General features: G+C 39.4%; 1 protein-coding gene across 2 annotated transcripts in view; it reads right to left on the minus strand.

Moving 5' to 3' along the window:
- The window catches only part of LOC126175372 (probable phosphorylase b kinase regulatory subunit alpha), a 247,572-nt gene that overhangs the window by 142,279 nt on the left and 89,519 nt on the right, over positions 1–15,774 (minus strand). For both annotated transcript variants that reach the window (XM_049922140.1, XM_049922139.1), the window contains exons 7-9: positions 14,208–14,360; positions 3,944–4,117; positions 502–715 (exon numbers count right to left, since the gene is read on the minus strand). In XM_049922140.1, coding sequence (XP_049778097.1) covers positions 502–715; positions 3,944–4,117; positions 14,208–14,360 — 541 coding nt within the window. The remainder of the gene's footprint in view (positions 1–501; positions 716–3,943; positions 4,118–14,207; positions 14,361–15,774) is intronic.

Consider the following 15,774-nt stretch of genomic DNA (forward strand, 5'->3'; position numbering starts at 1 on the left):
AAAAGGTGTTTGCTATTAAATATAGAAGAAGTTGAGATTTTTTTGTACTTTAACACAGGAGTGCACCAGTGTGTTAAATGTGAAGACTTACGTGTTCAAGGGGCATTTATGGACCCACTCTAGTGATGTTCTCCTTGAGGAGCAGCCAGCAACTTATTCTCATTAGAGGCATTAGGTATAAAATTTTCTGTTGGTATTCTAAATGGATGCACATAATGAAACAAAGGTGTTGTATAGGTTTTTATAATTTTCTAGGCCCTGAAATACAAAATTTACAGATTTTATGATAGACAGTATTATCATTTGGGGCTGTGCTACATTACAGTATAGTGCTTATCTTTGGTAGGTAAAGATGGCTGCCTTTGGTTTACAACTAAGCCTTGTGAGAGTATGATGCACCAACGTGAGATGTTCTAGGAAATGTTTTACATTTTACAATGCATGCTTGCTGCTGACTTTTTGCTTCAGTTTTGAAGTAGTAACTACTTTATCTGCACTCACCAAGATATGTATATAAGTGACTCAGAACACGTGCAGGTTGAACTTCTATGGGAGCAACTTCAGCTATTGTTTGGACAGTAATATCATGTTGTGCTAATTTTTCTCTGATGTCATCACTTTCAGCTAATATAACAACCTGCACAACAACATCAGGTTTCTTTTCAGAGCACAATCTGCGATTTAACGGATCAAGCTCTCCAACTGCCAGGAAACCCTGTGCGATGCAAATGAGACAAGAAATCAACAAAAAGATTCACCATTAACATCAGCAACATAATAAAATACTCTTCAGAAGTTAAAAAAATTCTTTAAAAATTTGTTACAATCTTCCAAAAAAAATTCCAGAAGCTGCATTAGTTGCTGATAATCCATTATTCCAAGATTATACATGACCAGTTTGCGATACTGTTATCACATCTTCAAATGAAGAAATACAGTAATTCAAAACCTCAGAGTGATAATTATGGTTTGCAATGTATTTCATCATCTAAACTCATATTTTAGAGTCATGAGAACAGTCACAATCGGTAAAAAGCAGATTATCGCACTCGATGGAAATGACAGTCGAATCACTGAAAAGGAGGCGGTTTTGAAGTTCATCAGAGACTTTTATAGCAATTTGTATAGCAATACAGGGGAAAATTTGAGTGTATCTAATTTAAATGATATACCTAGTGTTCCAGATATACTCCCATCGGAAGTCAAGTGTGCTCTAGATAGCATGAAGAAGAGAACAGTGCCGGGTGATGATGAGCTCAGCGTTGACATCCTCAAACTGGCAGGAGAGGTAACAATAAATCACTTGGCAAAAGTATTTACTTCCTGCCTGCACTATGCTTCAATCCCACTATCATGGAACAAGGCTAAGATTATTTTGATACACAAGAAAGGAAGTATTCACAATATTAAAAACTACCATCCTATCAGCTTCCTCTCAATTTTGTACAAAATTTTTACAAAGATCTTGTTAAATCGAATTAGTTCCACCCTAGACTTAGCCCAACCTATAGAACAAGCTGGATTCCGAAGCAATTTTAGCACTATTGACCACATTCTGACCGTTAGTGAAGTGATAATCAGAGCGAATGAATACCAACTGCCTCTCTGCATTGCCTTTATTGACTTTGAAAAGGCATTTGACTCCGTTAGCCATGTAGCTGTCCTCCAAGCTTTGAGTGAGCAAGGAGTGGGAGCAGCATACATTGAAGTGCTCAGGAAAATCTACAAGAATTCTTCAGCTTATGTTAACATCGGCGAATCAACTCAAGAATTCCGCATCATGAGGGGTGTCAAGCAAGGCGATCCCATCTCCCCAAAACTGTTCTCTGCTGTATTGGAAATGGCTATGTCAAAGCTGAGCTGGGAAGGTAAGGGAATCAGAATTAATGGAAGAAGGCTTACCAACTTGAGATTTGCTGATGATATTGCCTTACTGGCCAAAGACTTCGCAGAGCTCCAAAACTTAGTTACAGATCTTGCATCGGAATGTCAGCTGGTTGGCTTGAACTTGAACCTTTCCAAAACAAAAGTAATATCCAACAAATGGGTCCCAGCTGGAGATGTGAAAGTCAAGGACAGTCTACTAGAAGAGGTCAGTGAATATGTCTACCTTGGCCAGATTATAAATATGAAGGGAGACATAAGACCAGAAATCTATCGACGCATCAAGCTTGGTTGGCAAGCATTTGGGAAGAATTCAAAAGTATTCAGATCAAAAATGCCAGTAAATCTGAAGAAAGCAGTATTTGATCAATGCATTCTTCCTGTGATGACGTACGGATGCGAGACATGGACACTGAACTCATTCACAAAAGGGAAACTTAGGACAGCACAGAGAGCCATGGAGAGATCAATGCTGGGCTATACAAGAAAGGACAGGAAAAGGGCAGATGACATCCGGTCTGTGACGAAGGTTAATGACATCTTAGAGAGAGTAGGTTCCTTGAAATGGCAGTGGGCTGGCCACGTCGCAAGAAGAAAAGACAACAGGTGGACGAAGCTAGTACTGGAGTGGAGTCCGAGAGAGCACCGGAGGCCTAGAGGAAGACCACCAGACAGATGGGACAAAGACATCAAGAAGATCGCTGGTAACACCTGGCAGAGTTCTGCCCAAGACCGTCCCACTTGGAGAAGACTGCTGAAAGCCTACCTGAATCCACGACTCGAAGAGGCCACATCATCTAATGATTGAATTGGCTGATGATGATGATGATGATGATGATGAGAACATTGTCAAAGCTGTGGACTAAATACAGAATCCTGAAACAGATATAATTAACTATTACTTGAATTAATATTTCTTACTTAATGTAACTCATGTACTAGCTAAATTACCCTTAATTGTGAAGATTATTGTTAAAATTTGTCCTATTATAACAAGCTTCAAGATGGCTACCTGGCTGTCAGAAAGAAGATCATGGAAAGAAGTGGACATCATTTAACTCACATTCTGAAATCTCATGGAATAGTCATTTCATGAGGGAAACTTCAAAAGACAATGAGATTATCTTTGACATTTCCCACTTCATCTTTGTCCCCTTCATTCTCACAGAAGCTGGATATATCTCATACTGGCATCTGAGTAACCCGCCCTCCCTTTCTACATTTCCCCAACCTACCCCTCAGTCCTCACTGAGGAAGGAACTGGCAGTTCGAAAAGCTAGGATAGTTTATTTCTATTTCGGTATGTGTCTATCAACAGTGCTAAGAATTTTGGCCGTTGAAGATAAGTATTGGCCAGTCAGTCTGTCTGTCTGTCTGTCTGTCTGTCTGTCGCACAAAATTAACAGATGAACTCTTGCAGATATACAGATTTGTCAATTTTTCCTTAAATTTTCATTTAAAGCACCTCTTCTATTTTTGCTTTAACGCGAACCATTTGTATGAAGTCATATCATTGCAAGCTGTGCTACATGTAAATGTGGTGTAAAGGTTAGCATTGTTGGCTGACATGTTGTGGGTTGTCAGTTCATACCTGATCACCAGAAATTATTTGCTATTTAGTACTTATTAATTCTGGAAGATTCTCAAAACTTCTTATGTTTATAATATTTCCATAACCTGGAATGTTTTAAGTTTGTATAAATAGTGGCACTCTCTATCCAGAAGGTCATTTCTGTTCTGTCTGTATGGTTGTGTATGTAATAAACGTGCTTTAAATACTAAGTGTTGTACTTCATTGGAAACCTCGCCTTTGGATTACAACTCGATTGTTGTTACAGCCTGACAATACTGGTCTCATAAACTAGGTTAAGAAGTGATATGAACTCATGGAGAGAAATCAATTACATCATCTTTAATTTGCATCCTGTTTCTTTCCCTATTTTATATATTCATAACAATAATTTACATCACGAGAGACTCAATCTATTAGGCAGATTTTTGAAGTGTAGTTTTAATCAAATGGTCAAAGAAACAAAAGAAGAAACTGTAGTAATGGTACCTCTTGCAGAAGCTTGCCCAGAATGTATAAAGACTGTGCCCACATAAAAGGACAACGACCGACGGCAATGCGTTTCTGGCTTCCTGGTTCTTGATATTCTCCAGACACTTTGTCACCAGGCACTGCATAGAGTTCTGGCACCAGTCGTAGACCATCCTCTGTACGAATCAATATCTGCACAGAGAAAATATTTGGATAGAAATTTTGTTGGTAAAAAATAATATGCACCAGGAAATACTAAACTTTCCTATACAAATATCAGGGTCAATCAACTTACACAGCTCCATATAGATACAAGGATATAAAAGAGAACATATGTCAAGAAATGAGCAGATTGAGAAGGTATATGGTAAAAAGCATGAATCTGTTTGCCCTACTCACTCTAGACTGACATATTTAGAAGCGAAATGTGCAACTAAACTTTGACAGAACACTGAGAAAAAATTATCCATTGTACTCCCCAAAGATTTAGTACTGCTGGAAAGATTTTGATGAACTAAATAGACTTGCTAGCCTTGAAGGGCAAGGCTATGTTCTTTGAAGAATAGCATTACTCAACATGAAAAGAGCAAATGAACTGGCTGACATACTCATATAAAACAACAGCATTGGAACTTACTGTCGTTTACAACAATATCACGTGTTCATAAAGACAGTTTTGTGACCAGTACTGCTGCAGTATGTTCAAAGACTGTTCAAACTCTCTCAAGTTTGATGCAGTCTGCATATTAGTGAGGTATGTTCAACAGTTACTTGTTAATTGAAAACTGATACATGGGTCATTCTACAAAATCATGCACACTTTGTAAAAGGTTTTATTTTTTAAAATTTTGAAAATAATTAAGTTTTATATATTTTTATGTTAGCACAATCAAGTAAATCAGTATTCAAATACTGGTTCCAAAAAAATTACATTAAAAAAAAAACTAGAAAATTTATTCAGCATAATAAATAAACATGGCAGTAATGGAGGTGATAACTGCCTACAATATCTGAATATTGGGTAAGCTAGAGGTTAATTATCGTCACTGAATTATAAAATGAATCATCTAACGGAAAGATTTAGGTGTTCCTTCTTCCCATGCGCCATTCAGGAGTGGAACGGTAGAGAAGTAGTATGAAAATGGTTCGATGAACCCTCTGCCAGGCACTTAAGTGTGAATTGCAGAGTAACGATGTAGATGTAGATTTCCTGTTTGTACTATTACAATATGAATATATTAAGATACAAATGGTACATCAGGCCAAAATATAACAATTTTTCCACTCATCAAAGTAGTACTGTCGTTGGTTATTGATGTTTGGCAGATATAGGGACATAGCTTTTCTAATTTGATAAATAAGAGAGCTTATTTTATCATTTAATCCCTAATCAACACTACATTACTAAATTCTCAACTCTGTGAAAGTCAGTTTTAACGGAGGTGAGAAATATTCACAAAATTAGATGTTGAGCTGCTTCTTTTGAGGTTAGACTTTCATATCTCCTTAGCGTTAATTTACTATTAATGTATAATCAATTGATAAAAATGACAGTTAAAAATGATTAAAACTTGCCCAAAACAGCGCAATAACAGAGGTAATGCTCATTAATGTCAATATTTCTTCTTGGCAATGTAATAACTTGCAATGTAATAACTTAACTCAAACTCTACAATTACACAAGCCACACTATAAACATGCCCCTTTTTTTGGAATGACCCATTTCAATAGTACAATGAACAGTAAAGTGTCAGAAACATATTACATCAACAATCCTTAAATGATAAATACAGGTACGGAGATTCTGAATTTAACATTTTTGGCTGTCAAATGAACCTTGTGTGGAGTCTTCAATGATTAACACAGTGGAATCTCGCAGAAGAAATTTTGGTCAACTATAAACGCAGTCACTGGCACCAAAGGTAGTGGTCAGACACTCAAGGATGACACAGGAACCAAAACTGAGGGTAATAACGAAAATCAGAAATGTTGAACTCCATCTTCAAATGCTCCTTTACAAATGAAGAATTGGGAGTACTGCCCCAGTTTAATTCTTGAACCATTGTAAAGATGAGTAATATAGATGTTAATACCAGTGGCATTTAGAAACAGCAGGAATTGCTAAAACGAACAAGGGTCCATTGCACAGTGGTATAACTGTCAGTTTATATATGTAATTTGCAGCTCAGTTAGCCTCTCTCTTAATTGTAATATAACACAGCTCCTCAGACAATAAACTATACCCAGTTGGTTGAAGAAGGCACAGGTTACACCCACTTACAAAAAGAGTAACCAAAACATCCAGACTACTACCATCCAATATCACTGACATCCATCCATTGTAGACTCTTATATATACGACCTAAGTTCAAAAGTAATGAGGTATCTCGAAAAGAATGACAGCCCCCACACCAACTACTGTGGGTTCTGAAAACAACGATGACACAAAACCCATGCTTTCCACACATGATGTTCCGAAAGCTTTGGATCATGCTAATCAGGAGCATGTAGCATTTATTGATATCAAAAACAAAAAAAAGAAACATTTAACTCAGTACCAAACCAATGATTATTAACAAAAATATGATCAAACAAGGTACTGAATAAAATTTGTAATTGGACTGAACGTTTCTCAGCACGGCAGGCACAGCACATAATCTTGTATGGAGAGTCACTGACAGTAATTGTAGAAGTAGCTTCAGGTATGCCCCAGAGATGTGTGTTGGGAACCTTGCTGTTTATGCTGTACATTAATGACCTGGCAGATAATATTAATAACAACATCTGCAGCTACATATACAGTCCACAAGTCACCATACAGGGCATGGTGGTGGGCACCTTGTAGCACTGCTAATCATTCCCTGTCCTGAAAAATCATTCCCTGCCCTGAAATCACAGGACACTCTCACCTTAACACTAAACTGGTTCTTGGCTAACAAACGTCTGTGTAATCAAGAGAAAACTCAGCATCTGCAGTTGGGACTGGCTAACGAGGCAGAACCTAAATCTGTAAAACTGCTTGGAATACACATTGATTCCATATTTAACTGCCAACCCCATATCAAACAGGTCTGCAAAAAGTTATCAAGTGTGTCCTATCTCATCTGGAAACTGTTTGATCTAGTGAGTAACAAATATCTCAGAACAGCTTACTCTGGACTTTTTCAGTCTCATATACCTTATGGGCTGTTACTATGGGGCCAAGTCATGTCAGTGATGCACTACTGATGCAGAAAAAGGTGCTACGAATAATGTGCAAGGTTGGTTCAAGGGAACACTGCCGTCCCTTATTCATCAAAATGGAAATAATGACAGTTTTATTTATTTATTTAATTGTATGGCTAGGGCCCCCCGTCGGACAGGCCGTTCGCCAGGTGCCGGTCTTGCAATTTGACACCACTTTGGCGACCTGCAGTCGATGAGGACGATAGGATGATGATGAGGACAGCACCACACCCAGTCACTGGGCGGAGAAAATTCCCCAACCCAGCAGGGAATCTAACCCGGGCCCAGAGGATTGACAATCCGTCACACTGACCATTCAGCTACCGGGGCGGACGTAATGACAGTGATAAATCTTTATATTTATGCATCACTGATACAGCTAAAAAGAACAGAACAAAATTTAATACTAGAGAGAAACCACGGGCAACGTACGAGTGGCCAAGTAAGTGGTCCCGACAGTCGGGATACCAGTTACTTTGGAATAAGGCTGGGCATTTCGGACGTATTCTGAGTCGTGGTCACCTTTGTGCTCATACGGCAAAGACTACCAAATCCACCGGTTAGTCCCTCAGCCATTAGGGGTAAAACCCAATGGGACTCGGGGCAAGTAAGGCTAGCAACCTGCTTCCCTGGTACTTTAAATATGATGCTGGCAACAATCAGAGCAAAATGCCTCGGACCTTTGGAGGTGACAAGAGTCCCACCTCTAACTGACAAACCAGGGACTCCTAAGATATGACTTGGCAAACAAATGGTAATGAGATGGGGAGCTATTAATATCAATAGGGGCTACTCTGGCAAGAATGTAGAGCTGGCAGAGGCTGCAAGTAAGATGGGGCTGGACGTTTTAGCTGTTAGTGACATTCGGGTACAGGGTGAGAAAGAAGAGGAAGTGGGAGAACACAAGGTCTACCTGTCAGGAGTCAAAGCAGGAATAGCACAATGGGGTGTAGGGCTTTACATCAGGAAATAAATGGAACCCAGCGTAGTTGCAATAAGGTATGTAAACGAATGACTGATGTGGATAGATTTGACAGTGTCTAGCAAGAAAATTAGGATTGTGTCAGTATATTCGCATTGTGAAGGGACAGATCAAGATAAGATGGATAGTTTTTATGAGGCACTCAGTGATGTAGTTGTTAGAGTAAAGGACAAGGACAGTGTTCTGCTCATGGGTGATTTTAATGCCAGGATTGGAAATCGAACAGAAGGGTATGAAAAGGTTATGGGTAAATTTGGAGAGGATATGGAGGCCAACAGGAACGGGAAACAACTCTTGGATTTCTGTGCCAGTATGGGCTTAGTAATCACAAACTCCTTTTTTAAACATAAGAACATTCACCGGTATACTTGGGAAGGCAGGGGAACCAGATCTGTCATTGACTATATAATAACAGATCAGGAATTCAGGAAGGCTGTGAGGGACACACGTGTATTCAGGGGATTCTTTGATGACACTGATCATTATTTAATCTGCAGTGAAATTGGGATTGTGAGGCCGAAAGTGCAGGAGGTCAGGTCCATATGTAGAAGGATAAGAGTGGAGTAACTTCAGGATAAGCAAATCAGGCACAAGTACATAACAGTGATCTCAGAAAGGTACCAGTTAGTTGAATGTAGTCAATTACAGTCATTGGAAAAGGAATGGACAAGGTACAGGGACACAGTACTAGAAGTGGCTAAAGAATATCTTGGAACAGTAGTGTGTAAAAGTAGGATGAAGCAAACAGCTTGGTGGAATGATACAGTCAAGGCAGCCTGTAAAAGGAAAAAGAAGGCGTATCAAAAATGGCTACATACCAGAACCCAGGTAGACAGAGAAAGTTATGTTGAAGAAAGAAACAAAGCCAAACAGATAATTGAAGCATCCAAGAAGAAATCGTGGGAAGACTTTGGAAACAGGTTGGAGACTATGGGTCAAGCTGCTGGAAAACCATTCTGGTACCTTCTCCTCGGTCTGCCCCGACTCCTCCTACCCTCTACTGCTGAATCCACGAGTCTCTTGGGTAACCTTGCTTCTCCCATGCGTGTAACATGACCCCACCATCTAAGCCTGTTTGCCCTGACTGCTACATCTATAGAGTTCATTCCCAGTTTTTCTTTGATTTCCTCATTGTGGACACCCTCCTGCCATTGTTCCCATCTACTAGTACCTGCAATCATCCTAGCTACTTTCATATCCGTAACCTCAACCTTGTTGATAAGGTAACCTGAATCCACCCAGCTTTCGCTCCCATACAACAAAGTTGGTCGAAAGATTGAACGGTGCACAGATAACTTAGTCTTGGTACTGACTTCCTTCGAAAGGGAGGTAAGAAGGAAATGACAAGTATTTTGGACAGGTCAGGAAAACTGCTGGTGAATCCCTGTGGATGCCTTGGGCAGATGGAGGGAATATTTTGAAGAGTTGCTCAATGTAGGTGAAAATGCGATCAGTAATGTTTCAGATTTCGAGGTAGAATGGGATAGGAATGATGATGGAAATAGGATCACATTTGAGGAAGTGGAAAAAATGGTCAATAGATTGCAGTGCAATAAAGCGGCTGGGGTGGATGAAATTAAGTCGGAACTCATCAAATACAGTGGAATGTCAGGTCTTAAATGGCTACACAGGATAATTGAAATGGCCTGGGAGTCGGGACAGGTTCCATCAGACTGGACAAAAACAGTAATCACACCAATCTTTAAACATGGAAACAGAAAAGATTGTAACAACTACAGAGGTATCTCTTTAATCAGCATTGTTGGTAAAATCTTCTCAGGTACTGTTGAAAGGAAAGTGCGAGTATTAGTTGAGGACCAATTGGATGAAAATCAGTGTGGGTTTAGGCTTCTTAGAGGTTGTCAGGACCAGATCTTTAACTTACGGCAAATAATGGAGAAGTGTTATTAGTGGAACAGGGAATTGTATCTATGCTTTATAGATCTAGAAAAGGCATATGACCGGGTTCCTAGGAGGAAGTTATTGTCTGTTCTACGTCATTATGGAACAGGAGGCAAACTTTTGCAAGCAATTAAAGGTCTTTACATGGATAGTCAGGCAGCAGTTAGAGTTGACCGTAATTTGAGTTCATGGTTCAGAGTAGTTTCAGGGGTAAGACAAGGCTGCAACCTGTCTCCACTGTTGTTCATATTATTTATGGATCATATGTTGAAAACAATAGACTGGCTGGGTGAGATTAAGATATGTGAACACAAAATAAGCAGTCTTGCATATGCGGATGACTTAGTTGTGATGGCAGATTCGATTGAAAGTTTGCAAAGTAATATTTCAGAGCTAGATCAGAAATGTAAGGACTATGGTATGAAGATTAGCATCTCCGAAACGAAAGTAATGTCAGTGGGAAAGAAATATAAACGGAAACGGATTGAGTGCCAAATAGGAGGAACAAAGTTAGAACAGGTGGATTGTTTCAAGTACTTAGGACGCATATTCTCACAGGATGGCAACATAGTGAAAGAACTGGAAGCGAGGTGTAGCAAAGCTAATGCAGTGAGCGCTCAGCTACGATCTACTCTCTTCTGCAAGAAGGAAGTCAGTACCAAGACTAAGTTATCTGTGCACCGTTCAATCTTTCGACCAACTTTGTTGTATGGGAGCGAAAGCTGGGTGGATTCAGGTTACCTTATCAACAAGGTTGAGGTTACGGATATGAAAGTAGCTAGGATGATTGCAGGTACTAGTAGATGGGAACAATGGCAGGAGGGTGTCCACAATGAGGAAATCAAAGAAAAACTGGGAATGAACTCTATAGATGTAGCAGTCAGGGCAAACAGGCTTAGATGGTGGGGTCATGTTACACGCATGGGAGAAGCAAGGTTACCCAAGAGACTCATGGATTCAGCAGTAGAGGGTAGGAGGAGTCGGGGCAGACCGAGGAGAAGGTACCTGGATTCGGTTAAGAAAGATTTTGAAGTAATAGGTTTAACATCAGAAGAGGCACCAATGTTAGCACTGAATAGGGGATCATGGAGGAACTGTATAAGGGGGGCTATGCTCCAGACTGAACGCTGAAAGGCATAATCAGTCTTAAATGATGATGATGATGATGATGATGAGAACATACACCTTCATGAGACCAGAAACAAAGAGAGTAATGACATTCCTAGACATAGGCTGACATAAATGGGCAAATCTCACAAAGTGAACTGTTTGAAATTATTTAACAAATTACCACATACAGCACTCAAAACACATTTCAATAATTTTAAAAGTAAACTGCACAAATGGTTAATAGACAATCCATACAACAGTCTTAAGAATTCTTGGATACTTGTAACACAGAAATTGAGTTTTAAGTCTATGACTGCAATACTGCACAATTGATTAATATAGCAAAAAAATTGTACTTATAACGTAAATACTAATACAGTAACTTCTTATGTATCTTGACATCATTATAAAGCCTATTTCACTGCATGTGGTCGATGGCAAATAAAGAATCTGAATTTGAATCTTGCAAATGGAGTGAGGGAAACACAACTGTCTATATGCTTCCATACAATCTCTGACTTCTCTTTGGTGGTAGTAGGATTGTTCTGCAGCCTGTCACAAATGCCAGTTCTCTGAACGTTCTCAATAGTGTTTTGCTGAAAGGATGCCTTCTTCCCTACAGGGACTCACATTTGAGTTCACAGAGCTTGTTGGTAATACTCATATATTGGTTGAACCTAACAGTAACAAATCAGACCTCTGAACTGTTTTGGTTGTCATACATTGATGACATCATGACTTGTACATTGATATGCTTAAGGCTGTTGGGAGCCATCAAGGACACTCCAAGGTAGGCGACCAGAGACCCCATGCAGAGACCAGGTGAAAGCGGTACTGTTAAGGTTACTGCAAATAAACTAAAGCTCTGGAAACTGCAGATGCTCTGGGCAGCTGACCCAAGGGAGAAGATACACCTCAGAGAATTAACTGGTAACTCCAGGCACCACCTAGATGCTGTCATAAGGTGTCATTGTAGAAGATGGCTACGAACAGGCACTTCTTAGCAGAGGCAGCAAGCTTTATACTTGCTCCTGAGAACTGCAATGTCATTGAGTTTACACGGGCTAGAGTACTACTACAGCAGTCCCCACTCACATAAGGATGGAGGGCAGGGCCAAATGACATATAACACTGTTGTTGCTGACCATAATAGGAGTGTCAGTGACATCTACCTTTCAGCTGAATACTACTGATACCAATGTTGGAGTTTGTTAATGTAAAATTCAGAAGCGTCCCTACCCACCAAACAGGAGTAGGGGAGGAATCTAAATGTGGTTGGCTGGAGGTGCAGAACAACTCACCAGATTGGCTGAAGCTCGTTAAGTGCCGGTGGATTGGTGGGTCAACTATAGGAAGGAAGAAATCGTGTGCCACAACAATTCTTTTTTTTTTTAAAAAAAAAAAAAAAGCACGTTTTTGTATTCAGAGGGGATTCTCAGTCAGACTGATGGTGTGGCAACTCCATGTCACTCGTGGCCAGCCCTGGTAAGGTCCGACATGTCTTTTTTCTCACTTTGAGTGCTGCTCTCAAGTTTGTGCTTCTGTTGAGCAACCACTTGCCTCCTTTGCTATTTCTAATGTTAAGAATTAGTCTTCAGTGTATTAATTAGTCTGATCATAAATAAATAGTGTTAATCAGACCCTCGAATTCCAAGAGGCTTCTCCTGCAAATATTCTGTCGAGTCCCAGAATCTGCATCTCTCGTAAGTGCCCTGCGACAGTGTTTGGTGCAGATCCAGGTCAACAATTGCCTTCACTGGGAATTTGTCTTTCTGCAGTTGCTCCTCAATGCTCAAAATTTACAGACTGCCCAGAAACCCCCTAACTTCCCTCTATCCTGGGCCAGGTCACAACATGGTGTCTTCTTTTAATACAATCGGGAGGGTATCCCAAACACTCTAACAGTAGTCAAAACACCTTCTACAAGTGTTGTTAAAATTGTCTTCTTTACAGTTGAGCTACACTTTCCTAGAGTTCTTCCAATACACCAAGGTCGACCATTCGCCTTCCCTACTACAGACCTTACGTACTCATTCCATTTCTTATCACTTTGCAGTGTTTCAGCTACATATTTAATTGTCATAACTTGTGTCAAGCAACACACCACCAATACTGTATTCAAATGTTACAGACCTCACACTTTTCGCAAATGGTGCAGTGTACTATAATGAAGTGCATCTGAATAAAGTTACACAAATATCAATGAATCGCAATTTGAGTCTATCAACTCATAGAAATATCTGCATGTGACAATTTGTGGGGGATATAAAATGAAATCATCATAAAAGCTCAATCAAAGGTAAAGCAGGTGGCTGACTTTGATTCATTGGAAGAGTCCAGGGAAAACACACCCATTCAGCAAAGGAGATTGCATACAAACCACTCACGTGCTTTGCCCCAGAATGTTGCTTGGATGCATGGACTAATAGCAAATGGGACTAACAGGGTGTACTGAATGTATAATGAAGAGTGAGCATGAATGGTCAAGATTTGTTTTAATCAATAGACAGAATTACATAAATGGTGAAAAACTTGACCTGGCAGACACTTGAAGATCGACATTTGAAATCCCCTTACAAGGTTACAAGGACCAATATTGAATAAGGAATCTAGGAATCCAGTAAAGCCCTCTGTATTTCACTGCCATATCAATCACAGAGGTAAGATTAGATGAATTACAGCATTCACAGGAACATTTAACCAGCCATTCTCCCTCTGCTTTATATGTAAATGGAAGGGGAAGAAACCCTAACAAAGGACACATGAGGAAGCACGCTCTGCCAAGTACTTTACAGTTGTTTATATAATATGTATGTAGATGCACATTAATATTCACCAGCGACAGAGAGAAATGAACAGCAAATGCACAACATTTTTCTGTAACCAACTGCGATATCAAGTATGATGGATGGTATAAATCTTCCAGAATGAAATGATAAACAAAAAGGCTGATGAGGATATCAAGAGAGTCTACAATGTAGCTGCAAAGTTCCAAAGTGGAAACATATAATGAAATAGTTACTATTTCATATTTTTAGTAAATCATTTAGACTTTTCACTTACCTCTTCCAATGCTTCTGCGTATTCTGTGACAGCTTCTTTATTTCCTTGAAAGCAGTAGTCAAGTATCAAATAACAGAAGAACAATGGCCATTCACATTCTATTTTTTCAAACATTCTCAGTTCCCAAGGCTCATAGTACAAGCGGTTTGGATCCTTTAATACAAGAGTAACAATTTATAAAACAAATTATCATACTGAAAATGAAAAAGCAAAGCTGGGAGTGGTTAATCTTTACATTACAGTTCTACAAAGAGGTCTATGAATGTGATAAATTAGTTTTCAAGTGGATTGCTGCGATAATAAATTGACACCAAATGCCCTAGATGTTGAATTTAAAAATATAACTCACACTCCCCAAAATACAAAGCTTGTATTATTTTTGTGAAAGCAGAATCACAAGGTGAGTCTACTACAACTCATAATCACCATGAAATTACCATATTTACTCGAATCTAAGCCGCACTCGAATCTAAGCCGCACCTGATAAATGAGACTCGAAATCAATGAAAAAAAAATTTCCCGAATCTAAGCCGCACCTGAAATTTGAGACTCTAAATTCAAGAGGAGAGAAAAGTTTTAGGCCGCACCTCCAAATCGAAACAACGTTGGTCCATTGTAATATGAGACACAATTTAGGTCGAATGAATGACGATACAGCTACAGTAGTTTGGTTCGAGTAGTAAGCTTAGCAGTTAGGCTTTACCAGGTAGCCATTGCTATGCGTCAGGCGCTCCGTCCGTATTTATACGAGTACCCTTCCTTTTTCACGTGCTTCGTCTAGTTTGAATTGATTGCTTATTTTTCCTTGATCTGATAAGTGCCGTTCTCTTTGTTATAGGTTTTTACGTCACTCTAAGCTGAAAATGCATTATTGTACTGTGCCATGCATTGTTTGTTGCATTCTGATAATGAGTGTTTACGACCTGTCGCCGCTCGCGGCATGGCTTGCTTTTGTGCGCACTACCACCACTTCCAATTTTAAAAAAAGCGAGGAATCGTCTCATTAACGAAACAATGGCAAGAGACTGCTATTTGTTGTAACTTACACTGCTGCTTTCTTTGATTATGATCAACAAGAACCAAATAACAGACTGCGTGTGACAGAAGATGTTGTGAAGGAGAGTTTAGCAAAAATTTTTCCCCGTTTGAAAATCTTTGCAGACCCATTTCAGTACATTAGATTCTGCACAGAAACTAGAGTCATCTTAGATTTAAAAATTTGGTCAGTTGTCAAGCTTCATTCCTGACTGTATCACTATTCGGCGTTAGAATAATACGAATATAAACATGGCATGATATGTATATTCTTCCACGTTTGCCGTTGTCTCACTCTAGTTTCGTGGTTTATTAGGCAGACAGGATTTAAATGAGATAGCAGCAAACACGAAAGAATACGTGGCAAAATGTTTATATTCGGATTATTCTTATGGTGAAGAGAATACTGCATGTGATTCACAATTCATAAAAGTTCCTATTAGCAACCATCTCTAGTCACAGGTTGGAAAAAATTCAGAACGTAGAGTTGGCCATATTGACCTACATCCCAAACAGTCTTGCCAGTCAGATT

Source organism: Schistocerca cancellata, chromosome 3, assembly GCF_023864275.1.
Source record: "Schistocerca cancellata isolate TAMUIC-IGC-003103 chromosome 3, iqSchCanc2.1, whole genome shotgun sequence".
NCBI lineage: Eukaryota > Metazoa > Arthropoda > Insecta > Orthoptera > Acrididae > Schistocerca > Schistocerca cancellata.